General features: G+C 45.3%; 1 protein-coding gene across 3 annotated transcripts in view; it reads right to left on the reverse strand.

Annotated features, from left to right (window-relative positions):
• LOC137425137 (serine/threonine-protein kinase WNK2) overlaps positions 1 to 18,249 on the reverse strand; it is a 192,308-nt gene that overhangs the window by 44,287 nt on the left and 129,772 nt on the right. For 2 of the 3 annotated variants that reach the window (XM_078776345.1, XM_078776344.1), the window contains exons 9-17: positions 16,861 to 17,637; positions 16,004 to 16,096; positions 14,724 to 14,864; positions 14,572 to 14,618; positions 14,146 to 14,332; positions 13,790 to 13,906; positions 1,146 to 1,316; positions 414 to 474; positions 7 to 141 (exon numbers count right to left, since the gene is read on the reverse strand). In XM_078776345.1, the coding sequence (XP_078632471.1) occupies positions 7 to 141; positions 414 to 474; positions 1,146 to 1,316; positions 13,790 to 13,906; positions 14,146 to 14,332; positions 14,572 to 14,618; positions 14,724 to 14,864; positions 16,004 to 16,096; positions 16,861 to 17,637 (1,729 nt within the window). The remainder of the gene's footprint in view (positions 1 to 6; positions 142 to 413; positions 475 to 1,145; positions 1,317 to 13,789; positions 13,907 to 14,145; positions 14,333 to 14,571; positions 14,619 to 14,723; positions 14,865 to 16,003; positions 16,097 to 16,860; positions 17,638 to 18,249) is intronic. The other variant, XM_078776346.1, reaches the window with a different exon arrangement.

Raw genomic sequence — 18,249 nt, forward strand, 5'->3', positions numbered from 1 at the left:
CTTCACCTCGACCAGCATAAGACAAAAACATATCGTTCTTTGTTTCACTCTCTCTTGTCTGATGCGGAGGCAGCACCGGGCTTACGATGAACTGCCTGCCACCGGAGTGAATGACGGTGTCCAGAGACAATGCGACATCACCTGGGGGTGGGGGGTAGTTACATGAAGGTGTCAAAGGAATGACAAAATAGCTCAGAGTGATGAATAAGAACAATGATGATCGAGTCAGTACAAAGGCAGAGGGCCTCAAATATAAAAAGTTTATTCCCAATTCCAGCTGATTCTAGGCATTCACTCCAAAGCACTTCAACTTAGCTAAGGAATGTCTTACGCAAATGTCTGTCTGCATCCTTCCCTTTCACTTGCATAAAATGATGCATGTGAAAAACAAATGTTTTAATGGTGTTACGTACCTGCAGCAGGTGGGCAGCAGGCATCGTCATGCTGAATGTTTGCACTCGCAGCACTTGAATCCTGCATCAGAAAATGCATCCCGTAATCATCTGATACAACAAAAACTTGCATTTATACTGTGACTCATGTCCATGTACAACTTTAATAATGACTAGCTTCAAAATGGAATACCTGCAGATAAATACTCTTCCCTACCTGCAATACTTCTCATTTTAGCATATCCAATTGTATTTTACACACTAGTCAAGGTTCCAAGAAGAATGGAATGCAAAAAGATAACAGTTACATAAAAAGCTGAGCAAGGCGAGATAAATATCCATAATCTAAACAAGTTATGAGAATGGTTCCAGAATGTTGATTTGAGGGATAAGTTTTTCAGGGAAGATTAGAGCAGAAAATGCCAGAGAATAATATGATGTTTTTGTTCACCAAAAAAAAAAATTCGGGTGATTCCGGTGAATGGAGATCAACACTGCAAATCAGACCTAGTTGAATTCAAGAGATTAAGATTCTTGCTCAATTGAGTTTCAAGATCCTATGCCGAAGGAATCTCTCAAAGATAGCGTATGGACATAACATTTCTACCAGGATGTGGTTGAAAGACAATGTGGGAGTGTTGAGCATTACAAAATGGAAAATAATTTTTTTTGTTGATTAATTATAAACAGGTCGAGCATAATCAAAGGACATCTGTTGTCTCGGACTCGCTCTAAAGAATCATTCACACTTACCCTCCAGCTGGGAGTGCTGCTCTTCCGATGCACTTTGCCCGGAATGTGAGGTGAAGCAGAAGTTCCATTTGATGCAGACACCTGAAGCATTTCCTGGGCCCTCTCCACTGCATCTCGCACTTGCTCCACAAAGGCCTCACGCTCTCCCTCGAGAATGAAATTGTTCTCCACCTGCAACATGTAGTATTCCTCATAATCCATTATCAAGCAAGGTCATGGAATCCATCATTGCTTCCGATATTAAATCCCTTCCCCTTCTCACACTCATCATAATGTCCATCTGTTCAAATGACTTCAGCCTCAGGATTTGAAGGAATCCATTTGCAACGAGGAGTGATTCGGAATTTAGAAACTCTGTATAATTAGAGAGCAAATAATAATAACTATGAAATAAAATTCAAGTGAAAGGAATAGGACCACAAGGCTACTTTGATTCCATATTATCATTGACAGATATTCCATAAACAATATCTGGCACCTTTTTGAGAACGACACCGATAACAAAAATATTCTCTATAAAGATGTTACAGCATTTTCATAATCCAACTAGCAGGGACCACCGGAAAGTATGGAACCACCTTCAGAGGCCATTTTTCCCAGCAGAGCAGGGGTTGGCCTTTTCCGGGCACCATGGTCGCCTTTTTTGAAGCAATGTTTTGTGGCCAGATGCCCTTCCTGACTGTTAGTCACCTCTTGCGACACACATGGAATTACCAGTGAACTGGTACTCAATTTGCCGACCTCAGAAGGATGACAGGCTGAGTCAACCCCCCTGGTGTTAATTCAGCGATCGACCGGGATTCGAACCCAGGATCCTCGGATCCCAAGCCGGCACCCTAACCGCGAAGCCAACACTAGGCCATCGGAAAGTATGCGTAATGTAAATTGTGACTTCAAGACTTCAATCTTCACCCTCACCCTCCCCCCCCCCCCCCCCACCCCAAGTCCTCAACCCTCTGCGTATGAATAATAACAATGCTTGCATATTGCTTACTAGATCTATCATTTAGACTTCAATGGCAACATAATTGCAATTGATGTAATGCCTTTGCCAAGCCTCATCTTGTGCATTTACTACCTATGTTTTATTAGTTTCTAGAATAATACTGAACAACGAGCCTATACAATGACAATAAATAAGAAATGATTGAAACGATGACAAACCACGAGGTATATTGGTGTGTTGGTGTATTTGACACCGCACGCTCTTGTTTCATGGGATATTTTAACCAGATAGTACAAGCACAAATGACTTTCTAACTAATAGGTGTAAGTATTACATGCTGCGTCAGGATGCATGGGGCTGATTGAAATTATGGTGCAGAAAAGAGTCGAGAGCAGAACAAAATAATAATAACTATCACTCACTGGTGAATAAACACTGAAAAATGTAATAATTCTCGTATCCGAATCCATATTCAGATCTTCACCAAAATCGAATCGATTCATCCTTGTCAGACACACAACCTGTCCACCAAGATTTGTCCAAATCCGTCCACAACTTTTTGAGATATCCTGCTATATATCGTTTTTGTCCCTATCTCCCAATGGTGAAGAATCACTTCAAAAATTCTAGTAGCCGGATCCGAATAGAATCTTCACCAAAATATAATCATTTCGTCCTTGGCACATACACTACCTCTCTGCCAAATTTCGTCAGAATCCATCCACAACTTTTTGAGATATCTTGTTCACAGACAGACAAACAAACAAACAGACAGACAGGGGTGAAAACATAACCTCCATCCACCGTTGGTGGCGGAGGTAAAAAAAAAATAGAGGACTAATAGTCCTGTAGCTCACCTGGCTGGTTGCCCAAAAGTGGAGTGAAGGATGGATAAGGTTAAAAATAAGAGCTGGATTTGCAATACACATTTTATTTACTATCATGTTCTCCATCAGTCATATACCTTCGGTGGCGGAGGTAATAATTGCTATATAAATTCACAAAGATAAAGAAGAGCTCCAATCTTATGCCAGTTTATCTGTAATAGCTAAAGAACATGGAACATTCTTAAAAAACATGGAGATGCCCACCTTTAGGAACGATGCCCACCTACTTTGGACGCCCACATAATAATAGTCGTAGTAGTGGTGGTAAGAATATTAGCAATCTCCAATACCAGCCATCCAAGACATTAGAAATTTTGATATAACAATAGGATTGGGAGAGAATACTGAAGGTTTAGACTTTAGGGGGATGGGAGAGGGTAGGGGCAGGGGAGAACGAGACATGTTAGAAGTATTAATGGGAATTTGACACAAATAATGACATGTAGAATTTTTTTAATTTTTTTAATTTCTCTCCTCTCTTTCCTGGACATTCATATTTCTCTCCTCAGGAGTGAACTGCAGATATTAATCTCAAATCCAACAGCATTTAGCCAAGTATAAATTTACAACAGAGTGAAATGGATATTATTCTGCACATCTTGTAACCATGACCAAAACATTCAAGAAAGTGATCGGTTTGTTGAGATGAGGCAGGATTGACATGCTTGAACAAATCGAGCATTTTGTTATTCCTGACAAGCTTTTGATCTCCATAGCAACAGCATGCTTTCATTTACCAGCAGTTAGTTATTCCCTTTGCTATTCTCATTTTTGAGCAAGACTCCTCTAACTAATCTGATTTCTTTAAATCTGATTTCTTTTTCCATCTGACCTCGAACACCGGCACGTGACCGGAAGCGGCCACATGGTGAATGTACATGCCAGGCTCAAGTGCATGTACATGCTGGGCTCAAGATCTATTGGCCTGAGGAAGCCTGCTGCGAAGCGGGTGAAACGTCGCCTGAGACCAGGCCTGCTCTTCTCATCATACTAAAATATGCAATTTAGTGTCTATCTGTCTGTTTGTCTGTCTGTCTGTCTGTCTGTCAGTCAGTCTGTCTGACGATTTTTGACAGCGATACATTCCATTGTTACGAATCCAATCTCAACCAATCTTGACAGGAGGACTAAGGGCCACACAATGAAGATTGTAGCGAATTTATTTGGCCCCCTCCCCAAGGAGGATTTCTCCCCCAAGGGGGGTTTCCCCGTCAATGGGAATGTGTGTTGAGGAGTATATCTGTGTTAATATAGCTTTATCGTGGCGTTTTTCCAAAGCCACTTCTAATAATAACAATAAATATAACAGCATAATATTAATGTTATTAATAATATATACTAATATTCCCGGTGTGTACACCGGTTTAGAATAGGTACACCGTTTCCCTGCGCATCGTAAGAGGCGACTAAGGGTTGGCGTCAGGAAGGGCATCCGGCCATAAAAACATTGCCTCAAAAAGGGAACCATGATTGTCATGGGGCCTGCAAGGCTAACCCCCACTCTAGTGGGGAAAATGGCCTTAAAACGATCATTCATTCATTTCATATTCAATAATATATACTAATATCTAATACTAATAATATCTCCCTCTCTCAAAGGTATTTTCCCTCCTTGAACAAACGCTGTGTTAACGTGTATAAATAACTTATCGTGCCATTTTAAGAGCAACCTTACCAGAAGCAAAAATATTATAACCCACAAACACGTTTGATTACCTTTTTAAACAGTCGCTGATGCTGTTTAACACTAAAGTCAAAGGGAGGAATCCCGCGGTGCATTCACTTACCAAGCAGCTATCTAGCGCTAGCCAAGCCAGCTGTTCTTTATCAACGGTTTTGAATGGAGTGCTTGCTTGAATGCTAAAGCCACTTAGCGAGCACTCCACAATAAACTTGGTAAATGAACACACATCCCCAATGTTGTTGAGGCCCGACCTTAGATGTACTGTAATCTATATAATCGCAGACAGGAATGACCCTTCCTGCCGCTGCCATAATGAACAGGTGCACTAGTTTGCTCAAATTTGCGGAGTAGATCTAGTTTTACTTTCTGGTTGGAAGCTCCCTTCTTTCTTTAAAAATGTATAATCCCAACCACCCCCAATATTTTACCATATGTATGTATATGTGTGTGTGTGTGTATATATATACAGTGGAACCTTGACTTACGAGTTTAATTCGTTCTGTGACCGAGCTCGTAACTCAAATTGCTCGTTTCTCAAATCAAATTTCCCCATTAAAATGCATTGAAATGCTATTAATCCGTTCCAGCCCGCCAAAAACCACACCAATTTTTAAAAAAATATACAGTATATAAAAAAATATCTCGCGCTTTATATTTCACCTGTATGCAGCATACAAGTTGGCAGGATGGCCTGGACTGGAAGTACGCACACTTGACTCTAAAGTCTAAACTATCCAGCCTGGGTTTGAATCCCGACCCAGCTATAACCTGTCATGGGTGAATCACAGGCAGGGTGATTCATCAATGTGTGTACCGCTAAACTGGGCGCCCCGTTTGCGTCTCATTAGTTGTTGGATGTTAAGGATCTCACCGTGTTTTCCACAAAGAGAAGGCGAGCTATCGCCGGCACTCTGAACAAGTTGTGGCCTGGCATGCTCTTCTCCTCTGCCGTTATATACGTCCTCCTCGGCACCTCGCTCATGTTTTTCGACGATTGCGTGTTTTATATCCAAGCACAAGTTTTATATAAAACACGACGATTGCGTGTTTTATATCCACAAGTTGTGGCCTGGCATGCTCTTCTCCTCTGCCGTTATATACGTCCTCCTCGACACCTCGCTCATGTTTTTCGACGATTGCGTGTTTTATATCCAAGCACATCATCCTCTTCTTCTTCTTCTCAGTACCGTGTTTTCCACAAAGAGAAGGCGAGCTATCGCCGGCACTCTGAACAAGTTGACGGCAGAGATACTGTACTTGCACGGCAAGATAACCATGTGACCGGAACCCACCTGGCGGCGTAAACTCAAAATAACCAACATGCGAAAACAAAAATGCAGCGCTATACGTCAGAGATACTGTACTTGCACGGCAAGATAACCACGTGACCAGAACCCACCTGGCGGCGTAAACTCAAAATAACCAACATGCGAAAACAAAAATGCAGCGCTATACGACAGAGATACTGTACTTGCACGGCAAGATAACCACGTGACCAGAACCCACCTGGCGGCGTGAACTCAAAATAACCAACATGCGAAAACAAAAATGCAGCGCTATACGACAGAGATACTGTACTTGCACGGCAAGATAACCACGTGACCGGGTGGCGAAAGCTCGTAACTCAGATCTCGGCTCGCATCTCAAAGCAATAAACCGCCCGAGCGACGGCTCGTATCTCGAAAAACTCGTAAGTTGGGGCACTCGTAAGTCAAGGTTCCACTGTATATATAAATATAAATATATAAATAAATAAATACATATATATATATATATATATATATATTGTTACAGACGCGGCTTTTAGATGTTATATTGACCGAGCGGTGGTGTATTTAACCGCGTCCGAACAGTTACTCCCCGATTAAAACCCGATTCCACCCGACGTTGACCAGATCGCCCCACAGAGATTCAATCGGGAAATCTCTAAAGCGACCGAAAGAGAATGAAAAAGAAGAAGAAGAAGAATACGGAGGAAGAACAGGTTTTATTATACACACACAAGCAATGGATGGAAGAAGCAGTAACACAGCAAATCCTTAACTTACACTATTCATTTTTACTTAGCCCCAAGACAAACGAGCAGGACAGGACGTTCACACTTACACAGGGGATAATGCAGGCAGGTAAGGCTTGAGATGGAGGCAAGGTCGGGAGGCCGCCGTTCGCAATTCCTCGCGGTTTTGGCGGGAAACCCTCGTCGTGTATCCGCTGTGGTCGACGGCACGCGCTGGTTCGGCACACCTGCTCCTCTTCTGGGGTGGGGCCGTCTCCCTCCTTTCAGCGCGTCTCTCCAAAGCTGGTCTCCTTGCCGAGTACCTCTCCTCTTTGGCTTGGAGCGTTTCGCATCTCACCGCCTCTCTTTGGTGCAGCCTCGTTGCTCCTCTCCCAGGGTCATCTCCAGCTCATCTCTAGTCATCTGGTAAAGCAGTCCCTTGCAGTCGCTTTTATCACCTCGAGCGAAATCAAGCCGCCGACTCCGAGGGCACGCCTACCGTGTCACTCACCGCGGTGTTGATTGGCTGTTAGGGCTGGTTCACTCCTTCCCTCTTATGACGAGGTGGAGACACGCCTTTCTTCCCCAACCTTACCTCGTGGCCAATGGTGGTTTGAAGAAAACCGGCCAAAATGCGGAAGGCAATTGGAAGGGAGGTTTTGGGGAAATTGGAAGGGCCTACGCTTATTTTGTTTGATACAATGCAAAGTCAATCTAGTGGGAAAACACATACTTAGCCTACATGGAATAAGGAAATGCACTATTTAAAAGATATATCGTGGCCTGCGTGTACATTTCATGCAATTTAACTAGGACGCTGACTGCGACCATTATTTACATTACAGGGTGGTACCGTACGTTTGTAACGTTCACATTGTAACGTTTTCACATTCGTTACACTTCCTCCAAAATTGTTACACTTCTCAAAAACCGTTACACTTCTCAAAATCGTTACACTGCACCCCCCTTTCTTCAGGTCCGTGCTCGGGCCTATTAAACTTTAACTTAGTGTGACACGTAGGTGTAATTCCCTCTACAATTAACCTGACCCTGAGTGTGACAATTTTAAAACACAAATAAGTATGTCCCCCTATTGCATTGCACCCTGTCTAACAGACTCAAGCCCACAGCTAACCGAATTACGGAATTATTCTCAAACTATACATTTACGGTGGGGAGCATTATTTACAATGACGTGATTTCTTATTTACAACGCAACCCAGGACCTGTGTTTTTTGTTTTTTTTCTTTTTAGGGAACAAGAGAAAGAAATTCCTGTTGGGAGGGAGGAGACAGCACGCATTGCATCGATGCACCAGTACCAGTACCACCAAAGCACCCAAAAGCACCAAACACCACAAAGCACCACAAAGCACCATCCAGTGCGCAGTCACCATGGCTCATAATAAACACAACAAAACAACTGGTGGTGGTCTTCTCTTTCTCTGCTGGGCCGATGTTCTTCCCGACGTCTTCTGGCTTCATGCGGCCTAGTTGGAAATAATAAAAAGCACAACTTGTGTCCATTTTTATTTAGGGCCCCAGGGGCCAACTAAGGGTGGTCCACCTGTTTGGCATAGGTGCCACCTTACCGAGGTCCGCAAGCAAGATTCCCTGGCCACTATGGCCGGTCTCCAACAGAGGTGCCCTGCCCCAGAACCTGGGGTCCATCAAGTGGTACTTGGCCGCAGAACAGCGGTCCATACAGTGGTACATCAACGCAATGCATGCTGGTTCTGGGAATCTCGGGCGCACAATGGCCACCTCACGCACGCTCCCATCGGCACCCAATGGCGCACAGGTCATGTGGGAGACAAAAGAAAGACAATTGAGCGAGGGGTAAGGTCACAAGGGTACACGTCAATAAGGCAATGCAAGGTGAAATGCGTACGGAGGCCGAAGTGAGAAAGCTCGTCCCTACCGTACATCACCCCCCTGTCACCTACCCTACCCTTGTTCTCACCCCATATGTACAAAAATCTACACATTTACAAATTCGTCACTACTGTCACGTCTTCCCCATATTTCCCCTATACCAAATTCGTCTCCACAATCCCGTTACTTCAAAATTTGCCATCACCAATTCATCATCAATCCTCATAAGGAGGGAGAGATGGAATTACGCACAATGTCACACCCACGTCATGATGCGTCTCACAATCCAAACATTTGCATCATAAAAAATAATCAAAACATGGCATGGTGTGGAGTACCTGTCACCTCAGGTGAGTGGATGCAGATGGTGCGAGGAGATCCTTCATCCTAACTATTTTCTAAATGACTTTAACACACTTTACACTACCCGGGGTCTTTCCCTGCCAATCCATTGGCCAACTTACACTATGGGTTCTAATAACCAATTCCCATTGGCCAAACTGTGGTGCTCCTCAATTTGGGGTCTCACTCCCCCGATTCATCTCCCGGTGCTCTAGCACAATTTCTGGGCTGCGACGTGTACCTCTCCCAACAGGTCTACCCACCTGCACACCTCCACCACTGTAGTTGCCACCCGAGCTTACCTAGCTCCTCACCCTAACCTAACTAACTGGGGACAGCCCCTCTCCTGGCTCTGTCACCCCATGGTGCCCTCTGGCACTGGGCTACCCGGGTCCGTCCTCCGGATCCTCGGGCCCCATCCACAACAACTACTACCGGCTCCCAGAGCCCACCTGCGGCCTCACCTGGCCGACATCCTCACAGTGGTGGAGTGCCCAAACCAACTACACACACTAACAGGCTACACGCCCAGCCATTTCCACAACACCAACGCACCCATCCACATACCATTCTGTCACCCGCACCACAGATGCCAATATCCAACCACAATTTACCTGTACCCTCTACCTAACACTTACACTACCCGCCCCAGGTATCCGTGATGGGGGTCCACTCTTCCCCCATTCACACCTTCGCACCATCCACTCCACTCCACAATTTCCACCATTCTCACTCCACGACCATCCATTCCACTACTCCATACCATTTATTCCATACAACCATTTATTCCACACACCTGTCCTCCATTCACCTGTCGTTGCACACCTGTGCAATCATACCTGGTGCCACCTGCACCCTCCTTTCTTCCTGGACCATTTGGTCAACACAACACGCAATCACCGCTACTCCCTCATACACTGCTCCACACACCTGTTCAGTTGCACACCTGTGCAATCACACCTGTTCCATTCTCACACACACGGCATCATCTCAGCTAACTACTCCCCTCTGAAACTTGCGCTTCCCAGTCGTCCCTTTAAACTATTGCGCTCCCACGTCATTATAATCCACACTAATCTACCTGCGTCCCCACTACAGGTATCAGTCACTAACTAAACTTAACGTTACCTAATGTCAATCTCTTCTAGGGCCCTACACACGATATATCCTAACCCACCCGGGCTAGTTTTCACTGCCATACACCCCATAAGCTATCGCGCATTTGCCCCACCCGTGAGGGATGGTGGATTTGCCATCCCACCACATCGGGGGTCTCTCTATCAATTTTGCTCGTCCAAATTCCAACCAATTCAAAAATTTTCCATTTACTGCCAATTCTATTCACTTTTCTAAATTTCGTTTCAAATCACTACCATCATCACGATCACCATCATCACAGTCCGCTATATCCTAGCCTCGGTGCGTCATGACATCATTAAACTCGGCTTCGTAAAGCCGAGCAATGAATTCGGGTGGTTTGGTTGCCTGCAGGTTGAATCCGTCCGGCTTTCGGTTCAAGGGAGGTGGTTTGGTTGGACCGAGGCTCCACGCACCATCTCGGCGTGGCACCTTGCGGTCCCGGGCCCGATGGCTCAATCTCCCCCGGTCGGAACCCCGTCCCCACGAGGGGGCACCGTTCCGCCTCCTCCCACTCGCCCTTGAACCGGACCGGTCGCCTCGCCCGACAAAGCCCGGACTCGACCGTGCGGGGCGGGGCCAAGCCCGAATCGGCAACGACGCTTCGAAGAGAAGCGACGCAGCATCGACCCGCGCCGGGCCTCGCACCCAACAAAGCACCCCTCGCACCAAGCGCTCGCATCAGCTATCCGTCGCCCTAACCGCTAACCTGGTTACCATCGATGCTTTACTTGCATGCTTACAAGCATACGCTACCCCTTTCACCCTCACAAAACCTGGCGTTCCAACGCCGTCCGTACATTCCACCAACGCTCTCCCTGTTACACACCACACCTCTCGCGCACACTTTGGTCCACACCTCTCCTCCGTTACGTCCTCCGTAACACTCACCATGGGCGTGCACTCTTGCATCCACCCACTAACGCGCTCACATGGGCTCTCCCACACCCGCGCCATGACCAATTCAGGTGTGCTTTCTCGCACACGTTCCACCACCACCTTACTCTCCGTGTCACACTTCGTACACCCCGACGTGCATTCTCGCTCGCACTCGGTTTCACACTCGCGCTCCGATGTGCCCTCTCGCACCTGCGCCATCACCAATTCACTATTCGTGTCACACTCCGTACACCCCGACGTGCATTCTCGCTCGCACTCGGTTTCACTCCCACACTTTATAACACACCCACTCGCCGACGCACACTTTTTTCTCACACGCGTGCCATTTCCACTCACACGGGACCCTTCACCAACGCCCGGGTGCTTCCTCGATCCCAAGCGCGCGAAAATTCTTTTGTCGCTAAACATCCTCCTGCAAAATCTACCCGCACAATATACAGCACGACTCACCTGGGGGATCCTTTTCTCCACGCGAACCTGCAAACTTCCGTTCGGGTTAAGCACAGCATCGTGATGTGAGCAGGGACTTTGTACATAATCCATTTCTCCCTGCAATTCCCGGGCTACCTCCGTCATCTCTTCAATTTTAATTCCCGCTACTGCTTTTTCTTTATTAACCTCGGCGACCGTTGGCTTTAATAAAACACCCTCCTCTACCTCAGCGGTCGCCGGCTTTTCTAAACCCCGTGTCGCGATTTCTACCCCCGTCATTGTACCCGTGCTTTCCTCCGCTTCGCTCAACCAGCGCTTTTCGACCCGCGTTACTTCCTTGTGCACCCCTGAGACCCTTTCGCCCAACTTGCGGTCTCTGTCCCTCTGCTCCCTTGCCTCTCTATCGGCCCTCATTCCGTTCGTTGTTGCTTCAATTTGGTTTAACAATCGCTCACCCTGAGCATCCATCCGGTTCCCCATTACCCCCATTTGGTTTCCCATTACCCCCAATTGGTTTCCCATTACCCCCAATTGCTCACTCTGAGCCCTCATTTCCTCCCTCATTTCCTCGCTATTCTGGGCCATAAGGGCCTTCATTTGTATGAAAAAAAGGTCCAAATCTACCAGCGGCGCTACTACGGTCGCGGCAAAATTTGGTGCCGCTTCACCCACGTGCGTGAGGACGCCACTTTGCGCGTCTGATACTTCCGCAACCACATTGCTATTTTTCTCCTCCTCCCTATCCTCCATATACATTTCCCCGAGGTCCTGGGTCGATTCCACCCTGTCTATTTCTCCCACCGACATCCGATCGCCTTGATTGTCCATGGCGCGATCTCAAAATTCGGGTTTTGCTTTATAAAACAAAATAAATTTCGGCAGCTTGTAATTTTGAGCGCGTTAAGCGCGCTTCGGGTCCGATTTCGGGTCCGATCTCCCTCCTCGACACCAAATGTTACTGCTATAACACAATTGGTGTTCCAAAATTTGGGCCTAACAAATTTAGGCCCAGGTCCGAATCCCACTCCTGACACCCAAATGTTACAGACGCGGCTTTTAGATGTTATATTGACCGAGCGGTGGTGTATTTAACCGCGTCCGAACAGTTACTCCCCGATTAAAACCCGATTCCACCCGACGTTGACCAGATCGCCCCACAGAGATTCAATCGGGAAATCTCTAAAGCGACCGAAAGAGAATGAAAAAGAAGAAGAAGAAGAATACGGAGGAAGAACAGGTTTTATTATACACACACAAGCAATGGATGGAAGAAGCAGTAACACAGCGAATCCTTAACTTACACTATTCATTTTTACTTAGCCCCAAGACAAACGAGCAGGACAGGACGTTCACACTTACACAGGGGATAATGCAGGCAGGTAAGGCTTGAGATGGAGGCAAGGTCGGGAGGCCGCCGTTCGCAATTCCTCGCGGTTTTGGCGGGAAACCCTCGTCGTGTATCCGCTGTGGTCGACGGCACGCGCTGGTTCGGCACACCTGCTCCTCTTCTGGGGTGGGGCCGTCTCCCTCCTTTCAGCGCGTCTCTCCAAAGCTGGTCTCCTTGCCGAGTACCTCTCCTCTTTGGCTTGGAGCGTTTCGCATCTCACCGCCTCTCTTTGGTGCAGCCTCGTTGCTCCTCTCCCAGGGTCATCTCCAGCTCATCTCTAGTCATCTGGTAAAGCAGTCCCTTGCAGTCGCTTTTATCACCTCGAGCGAAATCAAGCCGCCGACTCCGAGGGCACGCCTACCGTGTCACTCACCGCGGTGTTGATTGGCTGTTAGGGCTGGTTCACTCCTTCCCTCTTATGACGAGGTGGAGATACGCCTTTCTTCCCCAACCTTACCTCGTGGCCAATGGTGGTTTGAAGAAAACCGGCCAAAATGCGGAAGGCAATTGGAAGGGAGGTTTTGGGGAAATTGGAAGGGCCTACGCTTATTTTGTTTGATACAATGCAAAGTCAATCTAGTGGGAAAACACATACTTAGCCTACATGGAATAAGGAAATACACTATTTAAAAGATATATCGTGGCCTGCGTGTACATTTCATGCAATTTAACTAGGACGCTGACTGCGACCATTATTTACATTACAGGGTGGTACCGTACGTTTGTAACGTTCACATTGTAACGTTTTCACATTCGTTACACTTCCTCCAAAATTGTTACACTTCTCAAAAACGTTACACTTCTCAAAATCGTTACACTATATATATATATGTATGTATATATATTATATACACGAGATAGAAAGAAAAAAGTACTGTTTAGAAACTCTGTATAATTAGAGAGCAATATACCTTAGAAGTTATAGATTTCTTTTCTCTAATTTCTCTTCTATAATACTACTTTGCCATCGCAAGTATGAACACAACCCTCAACTTCCATTCTTGCTTTGGCTTTGACAAACCAGTCGTATGCTCGGTGAGCTTGTCTGCATAATCTCACCATGTGCTCGGCTATATCCTCTGCATCGTCTGCTTCCACGTCAAACTTGAAAGTGACCTTCTTGTGATTGTGCGTTTCAATCTGGCACTCTACTTCCTTGTCTCCACTGTCAGAAACCTGGTGAACGGCAGCGAGATCATAAAATCGCGGGAGTGGAAGAAAACTTTAAATTTAGTGCAACACGAATAATTTAGTGATAATGCTAAAACATAGTCACATAAAAATAATACTGCACAGTGAAATAATTAAATTATGGTTTACTATCATGTTCTCCATCAGTCAAATTTTGCACCTCATGTTTTCAAGCTCAAAAAGCACAAGTTATGATGAGAGGAAAATAGTAGCTGCGAACTGACCGAGAGGATATGCAGACGATGCCGGGAGCCACGTTCTTGCCGAGAGCGGGTCCGTGTCACTCTGCGGCGAGGCTTACGCGGATGCTTAATCTCACCAATTCCTTCACAGCTATCACTTAGCTCCATGCCCGAAGTTGTTTCCGACAACATACTAGGATCATGGCAAGGATTTGGGCTCAGACTGCGCCTTGGGTTTTGGGAAAGGGAAATATGCAACTTATAAGCAGAGTGTATCCCAGAAAAGCCAAAGAGGAAAACCACTGGTTACGTACATTTTAACAAGCTGCTTTAATATTAGACTGTTGTTTGAATAGTACGGTGAAGGATACTGAGGAGCTCAAATAAGGGCTGAAGATCTCAAAATTAAGCTATCAATGAAAAATATATATATATATATATATATGTTATATATATGTCTTAACAAACCTTTGCTGACAAGGAGCCTCAGGTCGGCTTGAAATGCTGGTACTGGTCTGTTGAGAAGAAGAAGAAGAAAACTCCTCAAAAATAATCAGACATTAAGGATCCCTTTCACTTTTCCTTTCTTGTAGATGAGAGGGTAACAGAATGGCACTTACTTCTGGTATGCTGGGTTTGGGCTGATATGTTTGACCTGTTGGTGCAGGTTGGGATGCAACCATCTCTTGGTGTTCTAAGCTCTCTTGACGAGGTGTCTCACTTCGACTAACAGCTGGTTGGGCCACCTGAGTAGGAAGTGACTGAGGAATGAAAAAAGAGAGTGAATTTTTGGTAAAAGCTGAAACCTCTCTCCAATCGGATCGGTCTTATTCAGTTTTGTAGATTCCAAATGCAAGTACGAATGAGTTTCTAACTAATCAGTGTAAGTTTTACATGCTGCGTCGGGATGCACGGGGCTGAGTGAGATTATGGTGCAGTAAAGTGCACAGAGCAGAACAAAATATTAGTAATCGCTATATAAATTTCACAAAGATAAAGACGAGCTCCAATCTTACACCACTTTATCAGGGATAGCTAAAGAACATAGAACATTTTTGAAAACATGTTGAGACGCCAATCTTTTGGAAATTAAAAATTGTTATGAAGACGTTAATAATGGCTAAGTTATGTGCTTTCTTACAATTCATTTCAGCAAATATTATTGATATGAATGAAAAGGTAATGATGCTATTCTGGCCTTGACATTGTGTACATGTACTTATTTCGTATGCAGCCTGTGGCTGCTGGTTGCATCATTTTCTGGAAGCACAGCTGTGCCACTGATGCAGTGCCCCCCTGTTACCAGTAAGCTGCTGACTTCGGAAGGATGACAGGCTGAGTCACCCCACCTGGTGTTATTTCAATAGCACGACAGGGCCTCAAACTGAAGACAATAAAATCTTAAGCCAGCCACTTTAACCGTTAAGCCAACACCAGGCTCACTTAAACCAGTAATGATCTGTAATACTGACAGTGGGGTACAAGGCATTATTGTGTCGAGGTACTGAAGTCACATTTTAACAAAATATCACTGCCAAACATGTTCTGTCTTATTGGCAAACAACACCAATCTGTTATCGCTATGAAGAATCAAATGCACTTGCTATTAAAAGAAATCTATTGATTCGAAAAGTTACATAATGAACGATGATATCTGCTTCAACATATTTTCAGGACCGTGACTATCTGATGATGGACTTTAGATGACGTAGGCAGGTGAAACTAAAAAAAAACAGAAGTCGACTACATTGGGGGCAGCGGAGGAGAGGGGGGAGGGAGGGGGAGAGGAAGGAGCATGCACGTAAAGATGGGGCCCTCCCAGGAAAAAAAACAGCAGGAGAGTTGGCATGAATCCTTATACATGTGGCAAAAAAGGATACTACCAAGACTAATCTCATACCTGTGCTAGACCTGTAGCTGGCCTTCCTTGCGATTTGTCCAACTCAGATGGAGGGATAACACTCGCAGGAGCAATAATTCTGCCTCCACTCTCCTGCGCAAAGAAACAAGTCAGGACATCAGCAGCTACGCAAAAAGTTTTGTTGTTTGATCACCAGCGTTTGTGCAAAGCTTTTCAGATGTTGAACTTTTTGGCTGAGGGTTAGGGAAGAACGTTAGCATGTGCAAGCCTTCACCTGACAGAACATGCACTAAGGCTGGAGGATCTTGCTAAAAAGTTATCAAACATAACTCTATTCCCTTTTGTTAGATATCCAGATATTAGGTTTGAAGAAGCATTTTAACATTAGAATTCCCTTACAAAAGATTTCTCATGAGATCTGATGACATTCATCAGGATCGGATCAGGAAATTTTTGTAAGCTGGATTGACAGTGCAGCCATTGCTAAACTCCTTCCAGCCATCATTTTTCTTTAAAATGAAATCAACATTTGCCTTTTTAAAATTACATTGTGGCTGAGCAAGCAACAACGTGGATGATGAAAATGATGAAGATGATGAAGATGATGCAGCTGATGAAGATGCCTTGAAAATCCATCAAAATGGTAATGTATACATTAAGCAAAAGTGCATCAGTTGAAGTTTGCAAAGTTGCACAATCTTACAGCTTGTAAAGGGTTTAGAAGCACAAGGATGATTTGCCTCAGGCATAGAAGAGCGAAGACAGCCACAAAAATACAGAGGTGCAAAATCAAGTTTGCTTAATTGGCATGGCCTGCAAGTTAGTCGCAACTACATCCTAAAACGTGGAATTGAATGAGTGAAATGTCACTCCATATCAATCTCCACAAGCAGAACCTTTGCTCCTTGTTGACTGAGAACACCAACATTTTCTTCCACCGAGGCCACAGAGGCAGCGCTGGCAAAAGGAAAGCGTGTCGTCTGCAAGGTGTCAAGTGGGCAATCTATTGGAGGGCTTGAGAGGGGAAAGGTAAAACTTGGAGATGCTGGAGTAGTTGTTGAAAGCCATAGGGTAGCCGGGTGTGGAGTAGCAGTCCAAGAAAGGCCTGGATGTCCTGATAAAGATCCAGGAGCCTCAAAAGAAGATGAAGGAATATCAAGGGAGAGAGGACGAGGTCTGCGATTCGATGGTGTGCGTTTCAGGTTTCGCCTTTCAGGGACTCCACATTGCGGTGTCTGGAAGCCAGGTGGCCGAGAAGCAATTGAACTGACCCACCCAACAGGTGGTGGTGAGTCAGGTGACACAGGCTTAGTGAGACACCAAGTTGGAGGGAGGATAAACATCGCTGAAAGTGTGGCTGGTTCACTGGTGACCGGATATGGTGGTGAGGAGAAATGCTGAACAAATGCACTCTCACAGTGTCTAGCCTGTCCAGCTGCACATCTGCATTCTGCACATATGGGACCTGTATTGGACTGTGTTATGCTGTCGACAATGGAGTTTGGTGCTTGAGTAAATGACAATAAACCCCAAGTTGAGGGGCTGCTTGGAGGGCGAGGAGAGGGCATTCGGTTTAGGTTGGGATGCTCCTGGATGGGGGAAAATGTCGGAGGGAGACTTGCAGACGGATTGTCTTCTGGCCAGCATTGGGAAGAGGCTGCCTGAACACCAGGCTGAAAGAAAAAGTGCAATATAAAAAAATATACATAACTTTGGGGGGAGGGGAGAGGGGTCGTACGATTATGTAATCTTTACAACTGTGCGAAATCTAATTATTATATCGGAGTGAATAGGCCAATGTTCTGTAAATGCTGATAGAAAAGTACATGTTGAAAAGTGAATCATCTAAAATAATCAGTAGAGCTGTTCTTAGTAGAGAATTCACTTTGGCACACATTATCGCCCTTTTAGGAATGATTTAGGCCTTTTGGATGATTTGTAGGCCTTTTAGGAATGTAACTCATTCGTGGTGGCTTGTTTTTTTTTGTTTTTTTTGCCCTAAATGGCTCATTTTATGCTTTCAAATCTATACATCAGTGAGTCAGCAATTTTATAGACATGATTCAAAGGTTTCCCGAGTGTTTACAAAACCGCATTACCATAAGCCTGCTTTTATCAATGTGAATGGAGTTATAAAGATAGGTCTGGATAAAGCAGCCTCTACATTGAGTGGGGGCCACAACATAACAACTGGGACAACATAGAGTCCTCAGGCACAAGCAAACTCTGCCTTGCAGAAAACACACGGAAGGAAGGCCACATAGCTTACTACAGACGCAAGGGTA

This window comes from Myxine glutinosa, chromosome 4 (assembly GCF_964187855.1).
Source record: "Myxine glutinosa chromosome 4, kmMyxGlut1.1, whole genome shotgun sequence".
In the NCBI taxonomy this organism is placed as follows: Eukaryota; Metazoa; Chordata; class Myxini; order Myxiniformes; family Myxinidae; genus Myxine; species Myxine glutinosa.